Below are 22,281 nucleotides of genomic sequence, written 5' to 3'. Positions count from 1 at the left end.
GTGCAGTGTTCGACATACAGTTATTACGTGTGAGAGTGTGTGTGTGTGTGTGTGTGTGTGTGTGTGTGTGTGTGTCTTTGTACGTCTGAATGGCAACCACAAGTTAGTTTAGGACAAAAGGCCGGTGGATGCATTCATTCAAGAGTAATGCTTGTGGTACTGGAACTGGAGTTTTGGAAGTCTGAACTGTAACCTGAGGCCAAGGATAATGAGAGAGGCAAGGAGACTGAGGGAGAAATGAGAGAGAGAGAGAGAGAGAGAGAGAGAGAGAGAGAGAGAATTGGAAGAAGGGGGCGGGAAGCATTGAAGGAGTTTAGGATGGTGATGTCAGCTGAGTTCAGAAAGTAAACAGAGTTCCAGACTGCAGCATGCTGTTGGCGGATCCAGAACTACAGCTGGGGCAAACCAACTGGGGGTCCCACGCAATTCCCTGGACTAGCACAATCACCAGTGGGAGGGAAGGCAGGTTCCTCTTCATTTCCCTTCTCTTCTTCATCTTCGTACCTCAAGGGACATCCTGGCCCCACAGTAAGAGAACTTTACTTCTACAGTTCTCCCCTTTCTCTTGGGGGTGCTTCCTTTGTTCTCAAATGGCCAACATCTCTCCCTCTCTCCTAATCCAATCTTTTAATCCCTTAAGAGCAGAAAAGCAAGACATGCAAAGGAAATCCCAAAGAAAGCACTTTTCTTAACAGAAACTGACATATTTTGGTTATCGTTCAATAGTGTCTCTTAGATAATGGAGGTAAAAAGCAAGGTTTCTTCTTCGCTTTATAAAAAAATACGTTGATGATGTTGTTGAGCTTGTTTATGGACTTTTGGATACTCAAAAACAGACACACATTCCTTCAGGTCTACCACTGCTCACATTTGGCAACAATCCCCCTTTGTTCAGCAATTTCTCTTTGAAAGTCAAAGGTCGGTTTTTGAGGAGCTCTTAAAAATAGCCTTGATGTGTTTACCCTAAACGACCGCGCGCATTTCTGCAGGAAGTGGAGAGTCTGATACGACCATGCTGACTGCGATAATGTCTGCGTTCCTCTTTGCAAAATTCTCAAAGAGTCAATATACTCTGAAGTCATGCCGTAGGAGTTCCCTCTTCATGAATTGTTGTCATCTGAGTCACCCTGGAGACGGCTTGTTGCATAATCGGGTGTAATTATCCGATGATGGATACTTTCTGTGGCGTAAATAGATATTTTTATTTATTCGTGTCTCTGCATGTTGTCAGGTCCCAAAATGGGCCAAGTGTAGGATTCAACAGCCATACAACCTGAAGAATAAAGTTTGTGGAATTGTTCTTTCAGAGCAGGGGTAGGGAACCTGTGGCTCGCGAGCCAGATGTGGCTCTTTTGATGACTGCATCTGGCTCTCAGATGAATCTTAGTCGACATTGCTTAGCATGATAAGTAATTAATAATTCAGCTGGAAATGACAGTGTTAAAAATAACGTTCAAAATATAGAACATTCTCAAGCATTTTAATCCATCCATCTGTTTTCTACCGCACCTGTTCAAGGCTGCGGGTGGCTCAGTTAATCCCAGCTGTCTTTAGGAATATAGGAGGGTCGCATTAAAGGGGAACATTATCAAAATTTCAAAAGGGTTGAAAACAATAAAAATCAGTTCCCAGTGGCTTGTTGTATTTTTTGAAGTTTTTTTTCAAAATTTTACCGATCTCGGAATATCCCTAAATAAAGCTTTAAAGTGCCTTATTTTCGCTATCTTCGAAACCACTATCCATTTCCCTGTATGTAAACAAACAATGGGAATACCACAGCAAGATATAGCGACATTAGCTCGGATTCAAACTCGGATTTCAGCGACTTAAGCAATTCAACAGATTACGCATGTATTGAAACAGATGGTTGGAGTATGAAAGTATTGAAGAAGAAACTTAAACTATTGAGCGAATAGCTATCGACGCTATTCATAGCCATAGCATGGCCGAATAGCTGCGTTAGCATCGCCGGTAAAATGTGCGGACCAAACGATCAGGACTTTCGCATCTTTTGACACTGGAGCAACTTAAATCCGTCGATTGGTAAGTGTTTTTTTCGCATTAAATGTGGGTGGAAGGAAACGTAATATAGTTGCAAATGCATCTGCAGGTTATCCATACATCTCTGTGCCATGTCTGCTTTAGCACCGCCGGTAAATAGCATGATAGCATCGATTAGCGTAGCATGTTAGCATCGATTAGCTGGCAGTCAACATCAACAAAACTCACCTTTGTGATTTCGTTGACTATCGTTGCAAATGCATTTGCAGGTTATCCATACATCTCTGTGCCATGTCTGCCTTAGCATCGCCGGTCAAATGTGGAGACACTTTGGCACATTCAATGGGGGTCTGGCGGCAGACACTTTCGCATCTTTGGGCCAGTGGTGCAACTTGAATCCCTCCCTGTTAGTGTTGTTACACCCTCCGACAACACACCGACGAGGCATGATGTCTCCAAGGTTCCAAAAAATTGTCAAAAAAACGAAAAATAACAGAGCTGAGACCCGGTGTTTGTAATGTGTAGAAAATGAAAATGGCGGGTGTGTTACCTCGGCGACGTCACATTCTGACGTCATCGCCTCCAGCGCGATAAACAGAAAGGCGTTTAATTCGCCCAAATTCACCCATTTAGAGTCGGAAATGGGTTTAAAAAATGTATGGTCTTCTTTCTGCACCATCAAGGTATATATTGACGCTTACATAGGTGTGGTGATAATGTTCCCCTTTAATGGTAAGATGTGTTTGATTTATTCTTGGTTAGCTTCAGAATACCAATATTATTATAAAGAATAAGAGACTTATTATACTCTAAAAATGGTGGTCTTACTAAAAAATGAACGCATTTAATTGTATTCAGCGTTAAAAAAATACTATACGGCTCTCACGGGAATACATTTTACAATATTTGGCTTTCATGGCTCCCTCAGCCAAAAAGGTTCCCGACCCCTGTTTTAGAGCATGTATGTCAAACTCATTTTAGATCGGGGGCCACATGGAGACAAATTTACTTCCAAAGTGGGGGAGACTGGTAAAATCACGGCACGATAACTTAAAAATGAAGACAACTTCAGATTGTTTTCTTTGCTTAAAAATAGAAAAAGCACATTCTGAAAATGTACAAATCATAATGTTGTTGTTGTTATTTTACACTTTTTTTTGTACACTCCCCGTATTTTTCGGAGTATAAGTCGCTCCGGAGTATAAGTCGCACCGGCCGAAAATGCATAATAAAGAAGGAAAAAAAAATATAAGTCGCATTGGAATATAAGTCGCATTTTTGGGGGACATTTATTTGATAAAACCCAACACCAAGAATAGACATTTGAAAGGCAATTTAAAATAAATAAAGAATAGTGAAGAACAGGCTGAATAAGTGTACGTTATATGACGCATAAATAACCAACTGAGAAGGTGCCTGCTATGTTAACGTAACATATTATGGTAAGAGTCATTCAAATAACTATAACATATAGAACATGCAATACGTTTACCAAACAACCCGTCACTTCTAATCGCTAAATCCCATCAAATCTTATACGTCTAGTCCAGGGGTGTCAAACTCGTTTTAGCTCAGGGGCCACTTGGAGGAAAATCCATTCCCAAGTGGGCCGGAATTGTAAAATCATGGCATGATAATTTCAAAATAAAGACAACTCCAGGTTGTTTACATTGTTTTACTTTGGCCAAAAATAGAACAAGCACATTGTGAAAACGTACAAATCACAAATAATCCTCTGGAAAAAACACTTCAAGTTTGTTGAAAATTCTGAGGAAATTGGTGCAGTTTCAAAAACACAATAAGTTTAGACATGGTCTCAGTTTATCTGCAAAGCCAGGATTAAACTTTAAGTCACAGTATTTCTGGGATTGGACAAAAAACAACATGTGAACTCTTCGAGGTATCAAATACTTCCTTTGTCATGTCCACGTATCAATTCAGAGCTAACTCAACAAACCGTAAGAATCAGAGGTAAAACTATCCAAAAGGGTTAAGTTTTCTCACTATATTTTCATACCTTAGTTGGTGCCTGTCGTGGCGGACACCTTATTTCACCGGTTTGGTCCATGTCCCGCCTCTAATGGCTCTGATATTCCGAAGCGTTTTGGGTGTATAGAAAAACGTTTTATCCATCTATTATCATTATCAATGTTATTATTATCGAAAAGGGACAACAACAAGGCATTTTGCGATGATAAAAGTTGATTTTCAAGACAAAAAATGATTTTCAAGGTAAAAGTTGATTTTGAAGACAAAAAGTTGATTATCCGAGTACACAAGATATTACCGTCTATTCTCAAAACCCACACAAAGACATTGTTGGGGCATAAGGGTGCCAAATAACGACATAAAACGGCAGCTTTTAAGTTTCAATGCTTTACTTTGTACCTCTTGCTAGTCCTATCAGAATTGTTATTGTGACACCCAGTGGACACATTTAGAACAGCAGTTTCTTTCATTCAAAAAAAAAAAAAAATGCAACTCATTTTGATACTTGGCACAGTCATCACGCGGGCCGGATAAAACCTGTTGGCGGGCCTGATCCGGTCCACGTTTGACACCCCCTGGTCTAGTCTCTTACGTGAATGACCTAAACAATATTATTTGGTATTTTACGGTAATGTGTTAATAATTTCACACATTAGTCCTGAGTAAAAGTCGCACCCCTGGCCAAACTATGAAAAAAACTGCAACTTATAGTCCGAAAAATATGGTACATGTTGCGGTTAATAGTATTCTATCTTTATTTGTCGTTATTTATACTTTCTGAATAAATTGTGTGGTAATGTTCATCAGTCAACTCGTTTGGTGTTATTTTTCAATCTATCAAGATACAAAAATAGTATCAAAATCAAATTAAAGAATGTTGTTTATGTAGTTTTCCTACTTTCCTCGACTGGTGCACGGACATCATGTTTCAGTTTCAGTTTATTTCGAAAATGCATACAATACAATCACACAATCACACAGTTCCAGTCGTTTCATTACAGCATGTCTGAAAAGGAGTAGGAGGAAGCAGAGCTTCTTAAATCCTACCTCTTTTCATATTATAACAATTATATCCAAGATAAATAATAAATACATAATGCACCATAGCAAACATCCATCCATTTCCTACCGCTTATTCTTTTTGGGGTCGCGGGGGGCGCTGGTGCCTATCTCAGCTACAAATATTAAATACATATGGTTTATTTTTTATTTTTTACATATGTAGCATACCGTATTCCCTTGAATTGCCGCCGGGGCGCTAATTAATTTAAAACCTCTTCTCACTCCTGCGCTTACCAAAGGCATGCGGTAAAAGTAAGCATGCGCTAACTATTTCAAAACCTCTTCTCACTCCTGCGCTTACCAAAGGCATGCGGTAAAAGTAAGCATGCGCTAACTATTTTAAAACCTCTTCTCACGCCGGCACTTACCAAAGGTATGCAGTTAAAATTTGAGTGTGATGTAAGCTTGGACCTTAAATCCTACTGAATAGCTCTTAATCTTCTTCCTTTTATGCGATTTCAAATTACCGGTATTGAAATCAGCCTCCTCCATTTTGAAAATGATCACAGGGGAAGTGTCACTCGTGACGTCACGAGTTTGACCAGGCGGTAATACTAAGCAAGCGCTAGTTATTTTGGGAAGCGAGTTTGACCCGGCAGTAATTCAAGGCAGGCGCATACTATATGCCCTGCGGCAATTCAAGGAAATTCGGTAATCTACAAAGATGCAAAGAATTGCTTTTGCAGAATCTAGTGGACACATTTTGAATAGCAGTTTTCTTTCATTCAAAAATTTCCACTCATTTTTATACTTAGCAAACTCATCCCGCGGGCCGGATAAAACCTGTTCGTGGACCCGATCCAGCCCACTGGCAGTACGTTTGACACCCCTGTTTCAGAGTAAATATTGTGGCTCACTATGGAAAAATGTTTCTCCAATGCGGTATATTCCGCTCTTATATACAAAATGTGGCGCAGTGGTAGAGTGGCCGTGCGCAACCCGAGGGGCCCTGGTTCAAATCCCACCTAGTACCAACCTCGTCACGTCCGTTGTGTCCTGAGCAAGACACTTCACCCTTGCTCCTGATGGGTGCTGGTTGGCGCCTTGCATGGCAGCTCCCTCCATCAGTGTGTGAATGTGTGTGTGAATGGGTAAATGTGGAAGTAGTGTCAAAGCGCTTTGAGTACCTTGAAGGTAGAAAAGCACTATACAAGTACAACCCATTTATCATGTATTTATCATTATTGTATGTATATTATTTATCAAAGTGCATAATTGGGTGATATAACACTTCATTAGTGGTTTCCTAGCAGGGAGAGAGGTTTATTGAGAGCAATCTGCAGGATGAGCCTGTGCTCAGATGTGTTACCCACAGAGGTCCCCCGGGAGTTTCCCCCTTTTCCATGATGGCTAAATCACTCTGACCTCAAAATACCAGGCAGCTGCTGCTGTGGAGACCATGTAAAAGGAACTGCACACTCACGGCTGCTATTCAAACTATTTTTCCACATTGTGTCATGGTTAAAAAAACACCACCTTTTTGACTTGAGGAAATCATTTAATGATGTAAATATACTGTAACTGTGTAATGTCATCCGCTTGGCAGGGCCCAGTTTGGAAGTTTTTTTTTTTTTTTTTTTTTTTGCAGAGCAGCAATTTTAATTCAACAATCAATCAATCAATCAATGTTTATTTATATAGCCCCAAATCACAAATGTCTCAAAGGACTGCACAAATCATTACGACTACAACATCCTCGGAAGAACCCACAAAAGGGCAAGGAAAACTCACACCCAGTGGGCAGGGAGAATTCACATTCAGTGGGACGCCAGCGACAATGCTGACTATGAGAAACCTTGGAGAGGACCTCAGATGTGGGCAACCCCCCCCCTCTAGGGGACCGAAAGCAATGGATGTCGAGCGGGTCTAACATGATACTGTGAAAGTTCAATCCATAGTGGCTCCAAGACAGCAGTGAGAGTCCCGTCCACAGGAAACCATCTCAAGCGGATCAGCAGCGTAGAGATGTCCCCAACCGATACAGGCGAGCGGTCCATCCTGGGTCCCGACGAGCGGTCCATCCTGGGTCTCGACTCTGGACAGTCAGTACTTCATCCATGGTCATCGGACCGGACCCCCTCCACAAGGGAGGGGGGGACATAGGAGAAAGAAAAGAAGCGGCAGATCAACTGGTCTAAAAAGGAGGTCTATTTAAAGGCTAGAGTATACAGATGAGTTTTAAGATGAGACTTAAATGCTTCTACTGAGGTAGCATCTCGAACTGTTACCGGGAGGGCATTCCAGAGTACTGGAGCCCGAACGGAAAACGCTCTATAGCCCGCAGACTTTTTTTGAGCTCTAGGAATCACTAATAAGCCGGAGTCTTTTGAACGCAGATTTCTTGCCGGGACATACGGTACAATACAATCGGCAAGATAGGCTGGAGCTAGACCGTGTAGTATTTTATACGTAAGTAGTAAAACCTTAAAGTCACATCTTAAGTGCACAGGAAGCCAGTGCAGGTGAGCCAGTACAGGCGTAATATGATCAAACTTTCTTGTTCTTGTCAAAAGTCTAGCAGCCGCATTTTGTACCAACTGTAATCTTTTAATGCTAGACATTGGGAGACCCGAAAATAATACGTTACAGTAATCGAGACGAGACGTAACAAACGCATGGATAATGATCTCGGCGTCTTTAGTGGACAAAATGGAGCGAATTTTAGCGATATTACGGAGATGAAAGAAGGCCGTTTTAGTAACGCTTTTAATGTGTGACTCAAAGGAGAGAGTTGGGTCGAAGATAATACCCAGATTTTTTACAGAGTCACCTTGTTTTATTATTTGGTTGTCAAATGTTAAAGTTGTATTATTAAATAGAGGTCGGTGTCTAGCAGGACCGATAATCAGCATTTCCGTTTTTTTGGCATTAAGTTGCAAAAAGTTAGCGGACATCCATTGTTTAATTTCATTAAGACACGCTTCCAACTGACTACAGTCCGGCGTGTTGGTCAGCTTTAGGGGCATGTAAAGTTGGGTGTCATCAGCATAACAGTGAAAGCTAATACCGTATTTGCGTATGACGTCACCTAGCGGCAGCATGTAGATGCTGAAGAGTACAGGGCCAAGGACCGAACCCTGGGGAACTCCACACGTTACCTTAACATAGTCCGAGGTCACACTGTTATAGGAGACGCACTGCATCCTATCAGTAAGATAAGAGTTAAACCACGACAGGGCTGAGTCTGAAATACCAATTCGTATTTTGATACGCTCTAATAAAATATTATTACAAGAAAAAGAGCAGTCCCCAAATTGTGACACAAGGGAGAAATTGCATGTACAATATACCATATTACATCAATTATCAATCACTCCGCATATGCAAGTAAAAAAAGGAAAGATGTCAGAGTGGGGGGGCTATTCCGAATGTTGTCACACCCACACACACATGCCGCTGGGTTTGGTGCCTTGCCCAGGTGCGCCATGGCGGGGTTGAGGAAGTGAGCCTATAGGGTTTGAAAGTGTGACGTGGAAAAGCATTGCATTCTGGGTCTAGCTGGACTCTGAATAGCTTATTTACATGGCAGAATACAAGACTAGGCTTAAAGGCCTACTGAAAGCCACTACTACCGACCACGCAGTCTGATAGTTTATATATCAATGATGAAATATTAACGTTGCAACACATGCCAATACGGCCTTTTTAGTTTACTAAATTGCAATTTCACATTTTCCCGGGAGTTTCTTGTTGAAAACGTCGCGGAATGATGACGTGTACGCGTGACGTCACGGACTGTAAGGAAATAATAGCGCTGCGCACACACACATAGCTAAAAGTCGTCTGCTTTAACCGCATAATTACCCAGTATTCTGGACATCTGTGTTGCTTAATCTTTTGCAATTTGTTCAATTAATAATGGAGAAGTCAAAGTAGAAAGATGGAGTTGGGGAGCTTTAGCCTTTAGCCACACAAACACACATTGATTCCTTGTTTAAAATTCCCGGAGGTGAAGCTTTCCTAAGGATCCGAGCGGTCAAGCAAATATGGATCGCAACCAAATGTCAACCAGTAATTTTCGGTGACAAAATTGTGGTAAAAGGTCGCCACTTACCAGGGATCAGCTGAGCTTGTGCTGTCAATACAGCTGCCGTCGACTTCCCTCAGACACTGGCCTCAAGACACCCGTGGACAAACCCCCCTGACTATCAGTTACTATTAAACTCACTAAAACACTAGCAACACAATAGAAATATAAGGGATTTCCCAGAATTATCCTAGTAAATGTGTCTAAAAACATCTGAATCCGTCCCAATGCAATCGCCTTTTTTTTTAACTTGATTTTTTTTTTTTCCAGCCCTTCGCTATCAATATCCTCAAACACGAATCTTTCATCCTCACTCAAATTAATGGAGAAATTGTCGTTTTCTCGGTCCGAATAGTTCTTTTTGTTGGAGGCTCCCATTAAAAAACAATGAGAGGATGTGAGGAGCCATCACACGGGTGACGTCATCGTCTGCGACTTCCGGTATAGGCAAGGCTTTTTTCTTAGTGACCAAAAGTTGCAAACTTTTTCGTCGATGTTCTCTACTAAATCCTTTCAGCAAAAATATGGCAATATCGCGAAATAATCAAGTATGACACATAGAATGGACCTGCTATCCCCGTTTAAATAAGAAAATCTCATTTCAGTAGGCCTTTAAGTCTTGTTCTTTTCTTTAACAACAATCATTGTCGTGATCGCTTCAAAAAAAAAAAAAAAAAAAAGATTTGGTGTAATATTTGTCATTTTAAGCATTAAAGCAAAGCTGGAGGAAATTGAGTCAGCGAGCTAATAAAAAGACGACAAATAACCTGGAAAGCAGCCATAAGACAATCAAATTTGATTGACGGTGCTGTAAATTGTATTTCATTGGTTATTTAGAGAGGCAATGTTGACAGTATACAAATGAGAATAATGGTTATAATAAAAAAAAAAAAACCTTTTCATTAAGTGCATACACGCACATCCGAGGGTCCATGACCCCTGGGGGTGAGAGGCGAGGGGATGGGCGTGTCGATCCAATTATCAACAGTATCGATACAAAGAGCAGTATTATCGACCCCAACATGATGATATCGATATTTTTTGGTTCTATGTTTATATTCACAAATAATTATTGTTTAATGCCAATATTATATTGTTTACAAACTGCTATATATATATATATATATATATATATATATATATATATATATATATATATATATATATATATACATATATATATACATATATATTAGGGGGTGGGGAAAAATCAATTCGAATACATTGTGCAATTCAGAATCGATTCTCATTTTTAAAAAATCTTTTTTTTTGTTGATTAACATTTTTTTTAATTTATTATTATTTTTTTAATCAATCCAATAAACCACTACACAGCAATACCATAACAATGCAATCCAATTCCAAAACCAAACCTGACCCAGTAACACTAAGAACTGCAATAAACAGAGCAATTAAAAGGAGACACAAACACGACAAAGAACAAACCAAAAGTAGTAAAACCAAAATGAATATTATCAACAGCAGTATCAATATTAGTTATAGTTGCACCATAGCAGTGATTAAAAATCCCTCATTGACATTATCATTAGACATTTATAAAAAATTTAAAAAAAGAACACTTGCAACGCATCTCATAAGTTTGACAACACACTGTGTCCAATGTTTTCACAAAGATAAAATAAGTCATATTTTTGGTTTGTTTAATAGTTAAAACAAATGTACATTATTGCAATCAGTTGATAAAACATTGTCCTTTACAATTATAAAAGCTTTTTTTTAAAAAAATCTACTACTCTGCAAGCATGTTAGCAGACTGGGGTAGATCCTGCTGAAATCCTATGTTTTGAATGAATACAGAATCGTTTTGAATCGGAAAAATATCGTTTTTGAATCGAGAATCGCGTTGAATAGAAAATATCGATTTATAATCAAATCACGACCCCAAGAATCGATATTGAATCGAATCGTTGGACACCCAAAGATTCGCAGCCGTAATATACATATATATATATACATATATATATATATATAGGGACGGCGTGGCGCAGTGGGAGAGTGGCCGTGCGCAACCCGAGGGTCACTGGTTCAAATCCCACTTAGAACCAACCTCGTCACGTCCGTTGTGTCCTGAGCAAGACACTTCACCCTTGCTCCTGATGGGTGCTGGTTGGCGCCTTGCATGGCAGCTCCCTCCATCAGTGTGTGAATGTGTGTGTGAATGGGTAAATGTGGAAGTAGTGTCAAAGCGCTTTGAGTACCTTGAAGGTAGAAAAGCGCTATACAAGTACAACCCATTTATCATTTATATGCACGTACACATATTAGTTTATGGTCAGTGTGCATACATTACTCACAGAGATTCAATAGGTACACCAGGCTGTCAAATAATCTGCAGTCCTTAATTTGACACCACCTGACGAACAAGATATACAAAATCAAACAAATTATTTACATTATCACAAACTTACATATTGGCAGTCAGTGTGACACCATGATGCTGAGACAGACAAAGTATGCTAGTTTAAATATATTTGCAAGAACAGAAACATTAAAGTTTGCAAAAGATGGCAACACTTTGCAAACCACTATCACAACAAAACGGCAACACACTCAAATGTACTCACTGAAACACGGCGTTGGAATTATACAGAACTCGGATGCTGATTGTCAACAGGTGCGTGTCCTAATCACCAAGCGGAGGCAGGGGTGTCAATCAGCGCTCCACACTGGCTGTGACAGGGCAGGGGAAACGCACGGGAAGTGGAAAAAACAGTGAGGAAGGAGCGCTGACACAAACTAAACACTGCGGAATAATACACAAACCCCCGGTGATGTCAACTTGTGAGCAGTGTAGGCGGGGATGGGGAGCAAAGTGGTCGCACCTGGTGCCGAGCACAAACAAATATTGAAGCGTCCTGACAGAAGCACACGATCATCCAACAGCACACCTGTTTTCTATTCGTCACAAGGCCCTATTTAAGGTTCTTCTATTTAAGTGGTAGATAGTTGTATTGTGTTACTTTTTGTTTTTGTGCTGTTTTACCTGGCTGCCACTACGTTCTCTGCACGAGCCTGATGTTTTATACCTTTTGTTATTTTTACTGTCATGTCTTGTGATCATGTTTTTTTTAGTTATGTTCTGTTACTTCAAGACTCCATTAGTTCCTGTTTTTTCACTACTCCGTTTTGTCACCATGGCGACCCATTAGTTTTTCCTGTCTCACGTGTTGGACCCACGCACCTGTTTCTATCATGTCCTTTTTATTTAAGCCTGGTTTTTCAGTTTGTCGTTCTGGCAGCGTCACTCTTTTTATGACCACTCTGTTTCATGCCTGTTTCATGTCATAGTTCATGCTGCCCTGCTCACGTCACCGCAAATATGTGTTTGTTTAATTATGCCATGTTTTGTGTTTTATGTCCTTGTCATGCCTATTAATCTGGGTTCATGTTTGATCATGTTATGTTTTGTATTTGGACTCTTGTTTCCCGTTTTGCACTTCCTGGTTTTGTTTGTTTCCATAGTTACTCATTATTTTCCACCTGGTCTCCAAGTCAGGCCCCTGTCCTCAGCCTCACACCTGTTAGTAATCATCATCACAGTCATTATTTATACCATTCTGTTTTTGTCCTCATCCAGGGAACTTTGCTTTTGCTTATGCTGTACTACTTGCTACATGCTTGTGCTGCATATTACTTACCTACTGTACCGGACTTTGTATTGAACCCTCATGACCACGCACCTACCTTTCCTTGCCAACCTTCATGCCTTGCCACGCTGTTTATTGTGTCGACCACACCACGTAAGATTTTGTTTGTATTTATGCCTCAGTGCATGTTTTTGGTTTGTTCTGTACCATAGATAGTATCTTTTGTTTATTTGTATATAGTCATGCCATTGTGCTGTTTTGTTTGGAGTTTAGCCCAGTTTATTATCCGCCTTTGTTTTCCTGTTTTTGTATTATAGTGGTTAAATAAATTAACAATGTACTTACATTCACGTCTGGCTCGTTCCAAATTCCCATTGCGTCGAAGAAGCAATACAAATCCAAGTCAAAGTCCTGACAGTCCCTAGTTTACGTCAAAATGCTTTTTGTTTCCTTAGCCAAGTTTTTGTCTCCGCCTGGTGCGTGCCCTTTGTTTTCACTTTTTATAGTATTATTAAATCATGTATTTACCTTCACGCCATGTCCAATCCAGTTACTTTGCATTCCGGGAAAACAAAACTTCCTTTTATGGAAGGTTTTTTGTAAAGAATAAAAGATGAAAAAAACACTTAATTAAACGGTTTAAAAGAGGAGAAAACGGGAAATAAAAAGAATACTGAATTTTAAAACAGAGTTTATCTTTAAAATTCAAAATTCAACCAAAAAAAAGAAGAGAAAAACTAGCTAATTCGAATCTTTTTGAAAAAATTTAAAACATAATTTATGGAACATCATTAGTAATTTTTACTTATCAGATTAATTTTACAATTTTGATGACATGTTTTAAATAGGTTAAAATCCAATCTGCATTTTGTTAGAATATATATAAAAATTGGACCAAGCTATATTTCTAACAAAGACAAATCATTATTTTTTCTATATATTCCAGAACAAACATTTTAAAAGAAATTCAAAAGACTTTGAAATAAGATTTAAATTTGATTCTAAAGATTTTCTAGACTTGCAAGAGTATTTTCTTTGAATTTTAATTATAATTTTGAAGAAATATTTCACAAATATTCTTCGTCGAAAAAACAGAAGCTAAAATGAAGAATTAAATCAAAATGTATTTATTATTCTTTACAATAAAAAAAAAAAATACTTGAACATTGATTTAAATTGTCAAGAAAGAAGAGGCAGGAATTTAAAAGGTAAAAAGGTATATGTGTTTAAAAATCCTAAAATCATTTTTAATGTTGTCTTTTTTCTCTAAAATTGTCTTTCTGAAAGTTATAAGAAGCAAAGTAAAAAAATAAATGAATTTATTTAAACAAATGAAGACCAAGTCTTTAAAAATATTTTCTTGGATTTTCAAATTCTATTTGAGTTTTGTCTCTCTTAGAATTAAAAATGTCGAGCAAAGCGAGACCAGCTTGCTATTAAATAAATAAAATTAAAAAAATAGAGGCAGCTCACTGGTAAGTGCTGCTATTTGAGCTATTTTTAGAACAGACCAGCGGGCTACTCATCTGGTCCTTACGGGCGACCTGGTGCCCGCGGGCACCGCGTTGGTGACCCTTGGTCTACATTTTGACATTTACTAGGTTAATTAAACTTTTTTACCTGCACGTCGCCTACCGTCTCTGTATTTTGGGGATCACGACACAATTAAATGTGTAACCCTGACGATTCTTCATAGTTGCGGGGGACCCTAGAAAATGCCGACCTGAGCACACCAGCCTTATAGCGTACATCCATCACCGCTACGGCTGTACCATGAGAGAGAGAACATGTGATATATTGCAAAATAAATGTTGTTCTATACTGCTAGCTACTAATGTATTTGTCTACTAGAAATAATATAACACATGATGATGCAAAGTCACACAGGGAATGTTTAAAGTTGAACCCAGCAATGGCAGGAAAATGTCAAACGGGATAACTGCTGCAGATGCCACTGATAGCAGGGTGCACATGCAGACTTCAATTATGTAAATTGCAACTCTCGAGGCAGACATGTTTTGTTATATATGTCATCTGATGCAAAAGGCAATTTTCTAGCTTAGTAGAGAGCAGCTTGTAAATAGTGGCAGATTTAAAGTTGGGTGCAAGCTTGTGAAGCCCAACTCCAAACCTTTTGGATACACAATATCTATTATTAATCATTTCTTATCAAGAAGATGTGATTAAAAGGAAATTACACTCCATAATGGAGCATGTATAATTTGTTTAGCTGGACCAGACTTAACAACCTGAAAAGAAGACCAACATTTTTGTCGCCAACAAAGGTCAGGGTTCTAAGGTCGTTTTGACGTCATCTCGACACGTAGTGCTTTCCAGGTCATCCTGGACTGATCCATGAAGCAAAGCGGCTCAATTCCATGACCACTTTCTGGCATGTTCAGCAATGATGTCATCGTCTGTATTCATTTTTCAAAGGTATGCAGCTGATCTACTGTCTGCTTTTTAAAATCGGATCCTTGTGTTGTGTGGCACGGGCCTCGGTGGAGAATGTGACGATGAGTCTTATTTCTACGGCTTTCTCAAATTTTCATAGAGAGTTTCCAAAATCTGGAAGAGGAAAAGCAAACACCACTTAAGAAATCCACAGCAGCACACACGTGATCTGCAGCCAAGATGAAGTGGAAACAATCAGAGGGGGGGGGGGAAAGTGATATTTTTAGTAAAGATTGAACGATGTTGAGTTGAGTTTGTGTTTATTTCCGAACATGCATGCAACATAATACATCACAATTTCCAGTTCCTCTATTCAAGGGGACGGCTTGGCGAAGTTGGTAGAGTGGCTGTGCCAGCAATCTGAGGGTTACTGGTTCAATCCCCACCTTCTACCATCTTAGTCACGTTTGTTGTGTCCTTGGGCAAGACACTTCACCCTTGCTCCTGATGGGCCCTGGTTAGCGCCTTGCATGGCAGCTCCCACCGTCAGTGTGTGAATGGGCGAATGTGTAAATACTGTCAAAGCGCTTTGGGCTCCTTAAAAAGGGGTAGAAAAGCGCTATACAAGTACAACCCATTTACCATTCAACATGTTTGAAAAGGAGTAGGTTTAGTATTTTATTTAATCTTTCCCATTTTCCTTTACACAGCAGTTCCTAAAACTTTTGTTCACTTATTGTTCTCAATGTATTCACAATATACTCCATAAGTAATAACAATACTAAATAAATAAATAATAATTAGTGAAATAAGTTATATTTCATATGGTGAGATAAGTACGATTATCTAGAAAATTAATTTATAAATGAAATAATGTGTGAATGTTGTCTGTCTATCTGTGTTGGCCCTGCGATGAGGTGGCGACTTGTCCAGGGTGTACCCTGCCTTCTGCCCGATTGTAGCTGAGATAGGCGCCAGCGCCCCCGCGACCCCGAAAGGGAATAAGCGGTAGAAAATGGATGGATGGATGGATGTTACATTTACAGGAGGAGTAGTGACGGCACAGTTCAACAAGGGGGTGGTGTAGCTCTCTCTCTCTCTCTATGTCTCTCTCTCTCTCTCTCTCTCTCTCTCTCTCTCTCTCTCTCTATATATATATATATATATATATATATATATATATATATATATACACACACACATATATATATATATATATGTATATATATATATGTCTTAATTGGATTATCCAGAGAATAGCGCTCGATACCGTGGTGGAGCGCAATATATGTATGTGTGGGAAAAAAACCATAAGACTCTTTCCTCTCTACCGAACTGTTTCATGAGGGGTTCCCTCAATCATCAGGAGATTTCTCCTGATGATTGAGGGAACCCCTCATGAAACAGACACGGGAACAAGGAAGTCACAGGGAGAGAACAAGTATGCGGGATGGAAGCAAGACACGAGATGCTTACTATGTAACATAGGATTACGTTCCAGCGCAGGATCCTTGGGTCCACTGGTTCTTAAACTACTCTCCGTCATCAGTGCCAAGTGTGCTGAATGCTGATCGCCCGCAGCCTTGCCGGCGTGATGTGGCCAGCGCGAGCAGGAGCGTGTCCTGTTGTGCTTCCAATGGAAGTGCTGGCAGCCCTTGTTGCAGATGACAACCGGGATCGAGCCCGCGCTGTGACAAATAACTTCAGAATTTTTATCATGGTTCTTCTTCTTTGTATTTTGTAAGCACTTTAAGTTTGAAGAGTTTCTTGAAGTGGATTATATTAGTACGTTGTTTGATTTCTTTACTTAATTAATCCCATAATTCAATTCCACATACTGATATACTGAAGGTCTTAAGTGTTGTACGTGTGTACACATGTTTTAAACAACATTTTTCTGTAAGATTATATTTCTCCTGTAACTAGGAGTTGGAAAAACAAGAACATGTTAGGCAATATATTATTTATAATCATTTTTAAAAAAATACTGTAAATGATACTCTTTCTGGCATCAACACTATGACGGGGTTCGGCAGCCGCATGCGGGTATTTAGCGCCCCCCTAGTGGCTCACTGGAGCTTTTTTAAAAATGTATGGAATGGTAAAGATGGTGGAAAAATATAGTTTTATTTTTAATATGGTTTCTGTAAGAGAGCAAACATGACACAAACATTACTGATTGCTGGAAATCCCACTGTTTATATTAAACATGCTTCACTGAGGAGAGGAGTTGGCAAGCGCTGTTTTCTCCTACTAATTTTGACGGTCCTTAAACGCATCATAGTTTGTTTATATGCTTGCACAGTTTTCTCTGACGCTGCCACAGTAAGACGTGTTTTATGCCACTCCTTTGTCTAATTTTGTCCACCAAACACGTCATGCTGTGTGATAATGCACAAAGGTAAGCTTTGTTGATGTTATTGACTTGTGTGGAGTGCTAATCAGGCATATTTGGTCACTGCTTGACTGCAAGCTAATCAATGCTAACATGCTATTTAGGCTAGCTGTATGTACATATTGCATCATTATGCCTCGTTTGTAGGTATATTTGAGCTCATTTAATTTCCTTTACTTATGTCCTTGGTGTATTTAATTTATATTTGTATGTCTCATCATGACACATTATCTGTATGTAATATTGGCTGCATGTCTGATAGTTGTTTGTGTGCCATTTTGTTCCAGGCCACAGCAAACATTACATTGCTTGTCATAGATTGTAATAAATCCATGAGAAGAAGACAACCTGCAGTTTCCTTTAACTTGGCCACAATACCCAGCAATATGTTCGGAGGACAAAAGGTAAACCCAGGAACGCCATTTCTACCATCAAGCATGGTTGTGGTGGTATTATGTTTTGGGCCTGTTTTGCTGCCAATGGAACTGGTGCTTTACAGAGAGTAAATGGGACAATGAAAGAGGAGAATTACCTCAAAATTTTTCAGGACAACCTAAAATCATCAGCCCGGAGGTTGGGTCTTGGGCGCAGTTGGGTTCTCCAACAGGACAATGACCCTAAACACACGTCAAAGTTTTAAAGGAATGGCTAAATCAGGCTAAAATTAGAATACTAAAATCCTGAATTAAATGTGTGGACAATGCTGAAGAAACAAGTCCATGTCAGAAAACCAACAAATTTAGCTGAACTGCACCAATTTTGTCAAGAGGAGTGGTCAAAATTCAACCAGAAGCTTGTGGATGGCTACCAAATGTGCCTTATTGCAGTGAAACTTGCAAAGGGACATATATACTTTATTTCCTTGAATAGCCGCTGGGCATGTAATATGCACCTGCTTTGAATTACTGCCGGGTAAAACTCGCTCACCAAATTAATAAGCGTATGCTTACTTTTACCACCGGGTCAAATTCGTGACGTCACGAGTGACGCTTCCCCTGCTGTTATTTTCAAAATGGCGGAGGAGTCTTAATTTGCCTTTACTGTGTGTAAACCTGGCGTCTTGTTCCACAGCCGTACAGATCACAGTAATTGTTGTGATATAAAACAATTTTAACACTCTTACTAATATGTGCCACACTCTGTGAACCCACACCAAATAAGAATAACAAACACATTTCTGGAGAGTATTGGCTCTGTGGCATATTATAAACGCAGCATAGGAATGACCAATAATGCCGTGCATCCGTGACTCTTGGATATATTATACACGCGCCCCCAACCCCTTCTTCCTTGATGTCGCTTCTAAACAACTCTGCTAACTCCATAGGTATGCACCGCTTCCTCTTGTCGTTTTCTGCTGCATATTTCACTACGTCCAGCTTGTAATCTGCAGTATATGATTTCCTTTTCGGTCCAATTTTTGTTCAGCCCTTCTCGGTTTATAGAAGTTACCGCCAACGATAAAATTATCCATTTTAATAGCTACGCCAGTAGCATATAGCATATAGCAGTTAGCATTCCATGACCCACAATGCACTTCTGCCATGACCCTCCCCCGGCAAATTGTTATTGGTTGACGTGTGTGTGACGATTGCTGATATTTTCTTAGTCTCTTCAGCAAATTAGATAAATAATATTATTTGATATTTTACGGTAATGTGTTAATAATTTCACACATAAGTCGCACCGGAGTATATATATAAAAAACTGTGACTTATAGTCCGCAAAATAAGCTATGTTCTTTACAAGTGTATGTAAACTTTTGACCATGACTGTACCAACTGGGACCTTAATTTATTACACTTCTGAGTCTCATTTGCAAGTATTCTACAATAGACTTTCTATGCATTTGCAATTCTAAAACTTTAGATGGCAGTAATGCATATGTTATGGTGTGTTACTGAGCTAAGACGTATTATCAGAATCTTTTTATTTTTTGCCGAATACATGTAAACAAAAGGAATTTGTGTGGTGTATTGGTGTGAAAACATCTAACGTGAGGAATAAAGCCAAAATATAAAGAACTTAGGTAAAATAAAATATAAGAAGCAACTGCCAATAAAAAAAATACAATATTTTTATAAAACATAATTACAAAAAAAAAAAAACACTCACAAAATGTATAAAAGTTGCAATGGGGTGCAAGTAAGTAATAATGTAAAGTCCAGTGAGCGGTAATGTAACACATAAACGGATGTTTTGTCACTGTGAGGCAGATGAGAGTTGTGTTATGTGGAAGGAGAGGGACAGGCAGGGACATTGTTGATTAGTCTCATAGCAGAGGGAAAGAGACTGTTTTTCAGTCAAGACGTTTTGTCCCTGATGGACTGCAGCCTTCTGACCAGAGGGAAGGGTCTCAAACAGTCCATGTGAGAGGGGTCGGCTGCAATCTAATCTGAACACCTCCAGGACCTCAGGGTCCTGGAGGTGTTCAGATTAGATTGCAGCCATTGACCTTCTCTGCAGAGAGGATGATTCGTTTTCGTCTCATGCACTTGTCTGTCGCTGTGGTGCTGCATACCAGACTTTGAAGTAAGAGTGTGCCATCGTGGTCATTTGCAACTTGAACTTTTTCAGCTGCCGCAGAAAGTACATTCTCTGCTGTCCTTTTTTGATGAGAGAGGTGATGTTCAGCTGCCACTTGAGATCCTTGGTGATTTTTGTCCCCTGGAAGTGGGAAAACTCCACAGTAGACACAGTAAAGTCACCAACGACGATGCAGCTGCGGATTGCAGTGTTTTTCTCTAAAGTCCTCAACCATCTCCACTGTCTTCCCCACCAGAGATGAGTCCAATGAGTGTGGTGTCGTCGGAAAACTCGAGGAGCTTGACAGACTGGTGACTAGAGGTGAAGCTGTTTGTATACAGCAGGAGTCACCAACCTTTTTGAAACCAAGAGCTACTTCTTGGGTACTGATTAATGCGAAGGGCTACCAGTTTGATACACACTTAAATTAATTGCCAGAAATAGCCAATTTGCTCAATTTACCTTTAATATATATATATATATATATATATATATATATATAAAAAAAATGGGTATTTCTGTCTGTCATTAGGTCGTACATTTTTTTTCCTTTCACGGAAGTTTTTTTGTAGAGAATAAAGGATGAAAAAAACACTTAATTGAACGGTTTAAAAGAGGAGAAAACACGAAAAAAAAAAAAAAATTAAATTTTGAAACATAGTTTCTCTTCAATTTCGACTCTTTCAAATTCAAAATTCCATCGAAAAAAATTAAGAGAAAAACTAGCTAATTCGAATCTTTTTGAAAAAATTAAAAACATTTATGGAACATCATTAACAATTTTTCCTGATTAAGATTAATTTTGTAATTTTGATGACATGTTTTAAAGAGGTTAAAATCCAATCCGCACTTTGTTAGAATATATAACAAATTGGACCAAGCTATATTTCTAACAAAGACAAATCATTATTTCTTCTAGATTTTTCAGAACAAAAATTTTAAAACAAATTCAAAAGACTTTGAAATAAGATGTAAATTTGATTGTACAGATTTTCTAGATTTGCCAGAATAATTTTTATGAATTTTAATCATAATAAGTTTGAAGAAATATTTCACAAATATTCTTCGTCGAAAAAACAGAAGCTAAAATGAAGAATTAAATTAAAATGTGTTTATTATTCTTTACAATAAAAAAAATTACTTGAACATTGATTTAAATTGTCAGGAAAGAAAAGGAAGGAATTTAAAAGGTAAAAAGGTATTTGTGTTTAAAATCCTAAAATCATTTTTAAGGTTGTATTTTTTCTCCAAACTGTCTTTCTGAAAGTTATAAGAAGCAAAATAAAAAAATAAATGAATGTATTTAAACAAGTGAAGACCAAGTCTTTAAAATATTTTCTTGGATTTTCAAATTCTATTTGAGTTTTGTCTCTCTTAGAATTAAAATTGTCGAGCAAAGCGAGACCGGCTTGCTAATAATTAAATACAATTTAAAAAAAATAGAGGCAGCTCACTGGTAAGTGCTGCTATTTGAGCTATTTTTAGAACAGGCCAGCGGGCTACTCATATGGTCCCTACGGGCGACCTGGTGCCCGCGGGCACCGCGTTGGTGACCCCTGGTATACAGGGAGAAGAGCAGAAGGGAAAGAAAACAGCCTTGAGGGGAGTGCTAATGGTCCTGCTGTCCGAGACATTCTTTCCAAGCTTCACCTGCTTTCTCCTGTCTTTGATTTACCAGCTGATGGGGTCATGCACGGTTAGCTGAAACAGCCTGTCCTGGAGCAGCGTATTGTATTGAAAGCAGAGCTAAAGTCCACAAAACCGATTCTGACGCACGTTTCTGCTGAGTCCAGATGCTTGAGGATAGAGTGGAGGGCCAATTTGACAGCGTCATCAGCATACCTGTTTTCTCGGTAGAACTGTAGAGGCTCCAGGAGGAGGTCAGTGATGTCTTTGGGGTGTTTAAGGCGCTCAAAAGACTTAAAGGGGAACATTATCACAATTTCAGAAGGGTTTAAACCAATAAAAATCAGTTCCCAGTAACTTATTTTATTTTTCGAAGTTTTTTTCAAAATTTTACCCATCATGGAATATCCTGAAAAAAGGCTTTAAAGTGCCTGATTTTTGCTATCTGTAAATCCACCCGTCCATTTTCCTGTGACGTCACATAGTGATGCCAATACAAACAAACATGGCGGATAGAACAGCAAGATATAGCAACATTAGCTCGGATTCAGACTCGGATTTCAGCGGTTTAAGCGATTCAACAGATTACGCATGTATTGAAACGGATGGTTGGAGTGTGGAGGCAGATAGCGAAAATGAAGTTGAAGAAGAAA

At 39.1% G+C, this 22,281-nt stretch overlaps 1 protein-coding gene across 4 annotated transcripts in view; it reads left to right on the top strand.

The window, feature by feature from the left end:
• The first annotated feature begins 331 nt into the window (after nucleotides 1-331).
• The window catches only part of LOC133563447 (inactive serine protease PAMR1-like), an 84,943-nt gene continuing 62,993 nt past the window's right edge, over nucleotides 332-22,281 (top strand). For 2 of the 4 annotated variants that reach the window (XM_061917578.1, XM_061917577.1), the window contains exon 1: nucleotides 332-528. In XM_061917578.1, coding sequence (XP_061773562.1) covers nucleotides 369-528 — 160 coding nt within the window. In that variant the 5' untranslated portion in view covers nucleotides 332-368. Of the gene's footprint in view, nucleotides 529-17,346; nucleotides 17,483-17,763; nucleotides 17,881-22,281 lie in introns of those variants that run through there. The other 2 variants (XM_061917580.1, XM_061917579.1) reach the window with 2 other exon arrangements.

The sequence above is a fragment of the Nerophis ophidion genome, linkage group LG12 (genome assembly GCF_033978795.1).
Source record: "Nerophis ophidion isolate RoL-2023_Sa linkage group LG12, RoL_Noph_v1.0, whole genome shotgun sequence".
In the NCBI taxonomy this organism is placed as follows: domain Eukaryota; kingdom Metazoa; phylum Chordata; class Actinopteri; order Syngnathiformes; family Syngnathidae; genus Nerophis; species Nerophis ophidion.
This window is presented reverse-complemented; position numbering and strand designations above follow the sequence as displayed.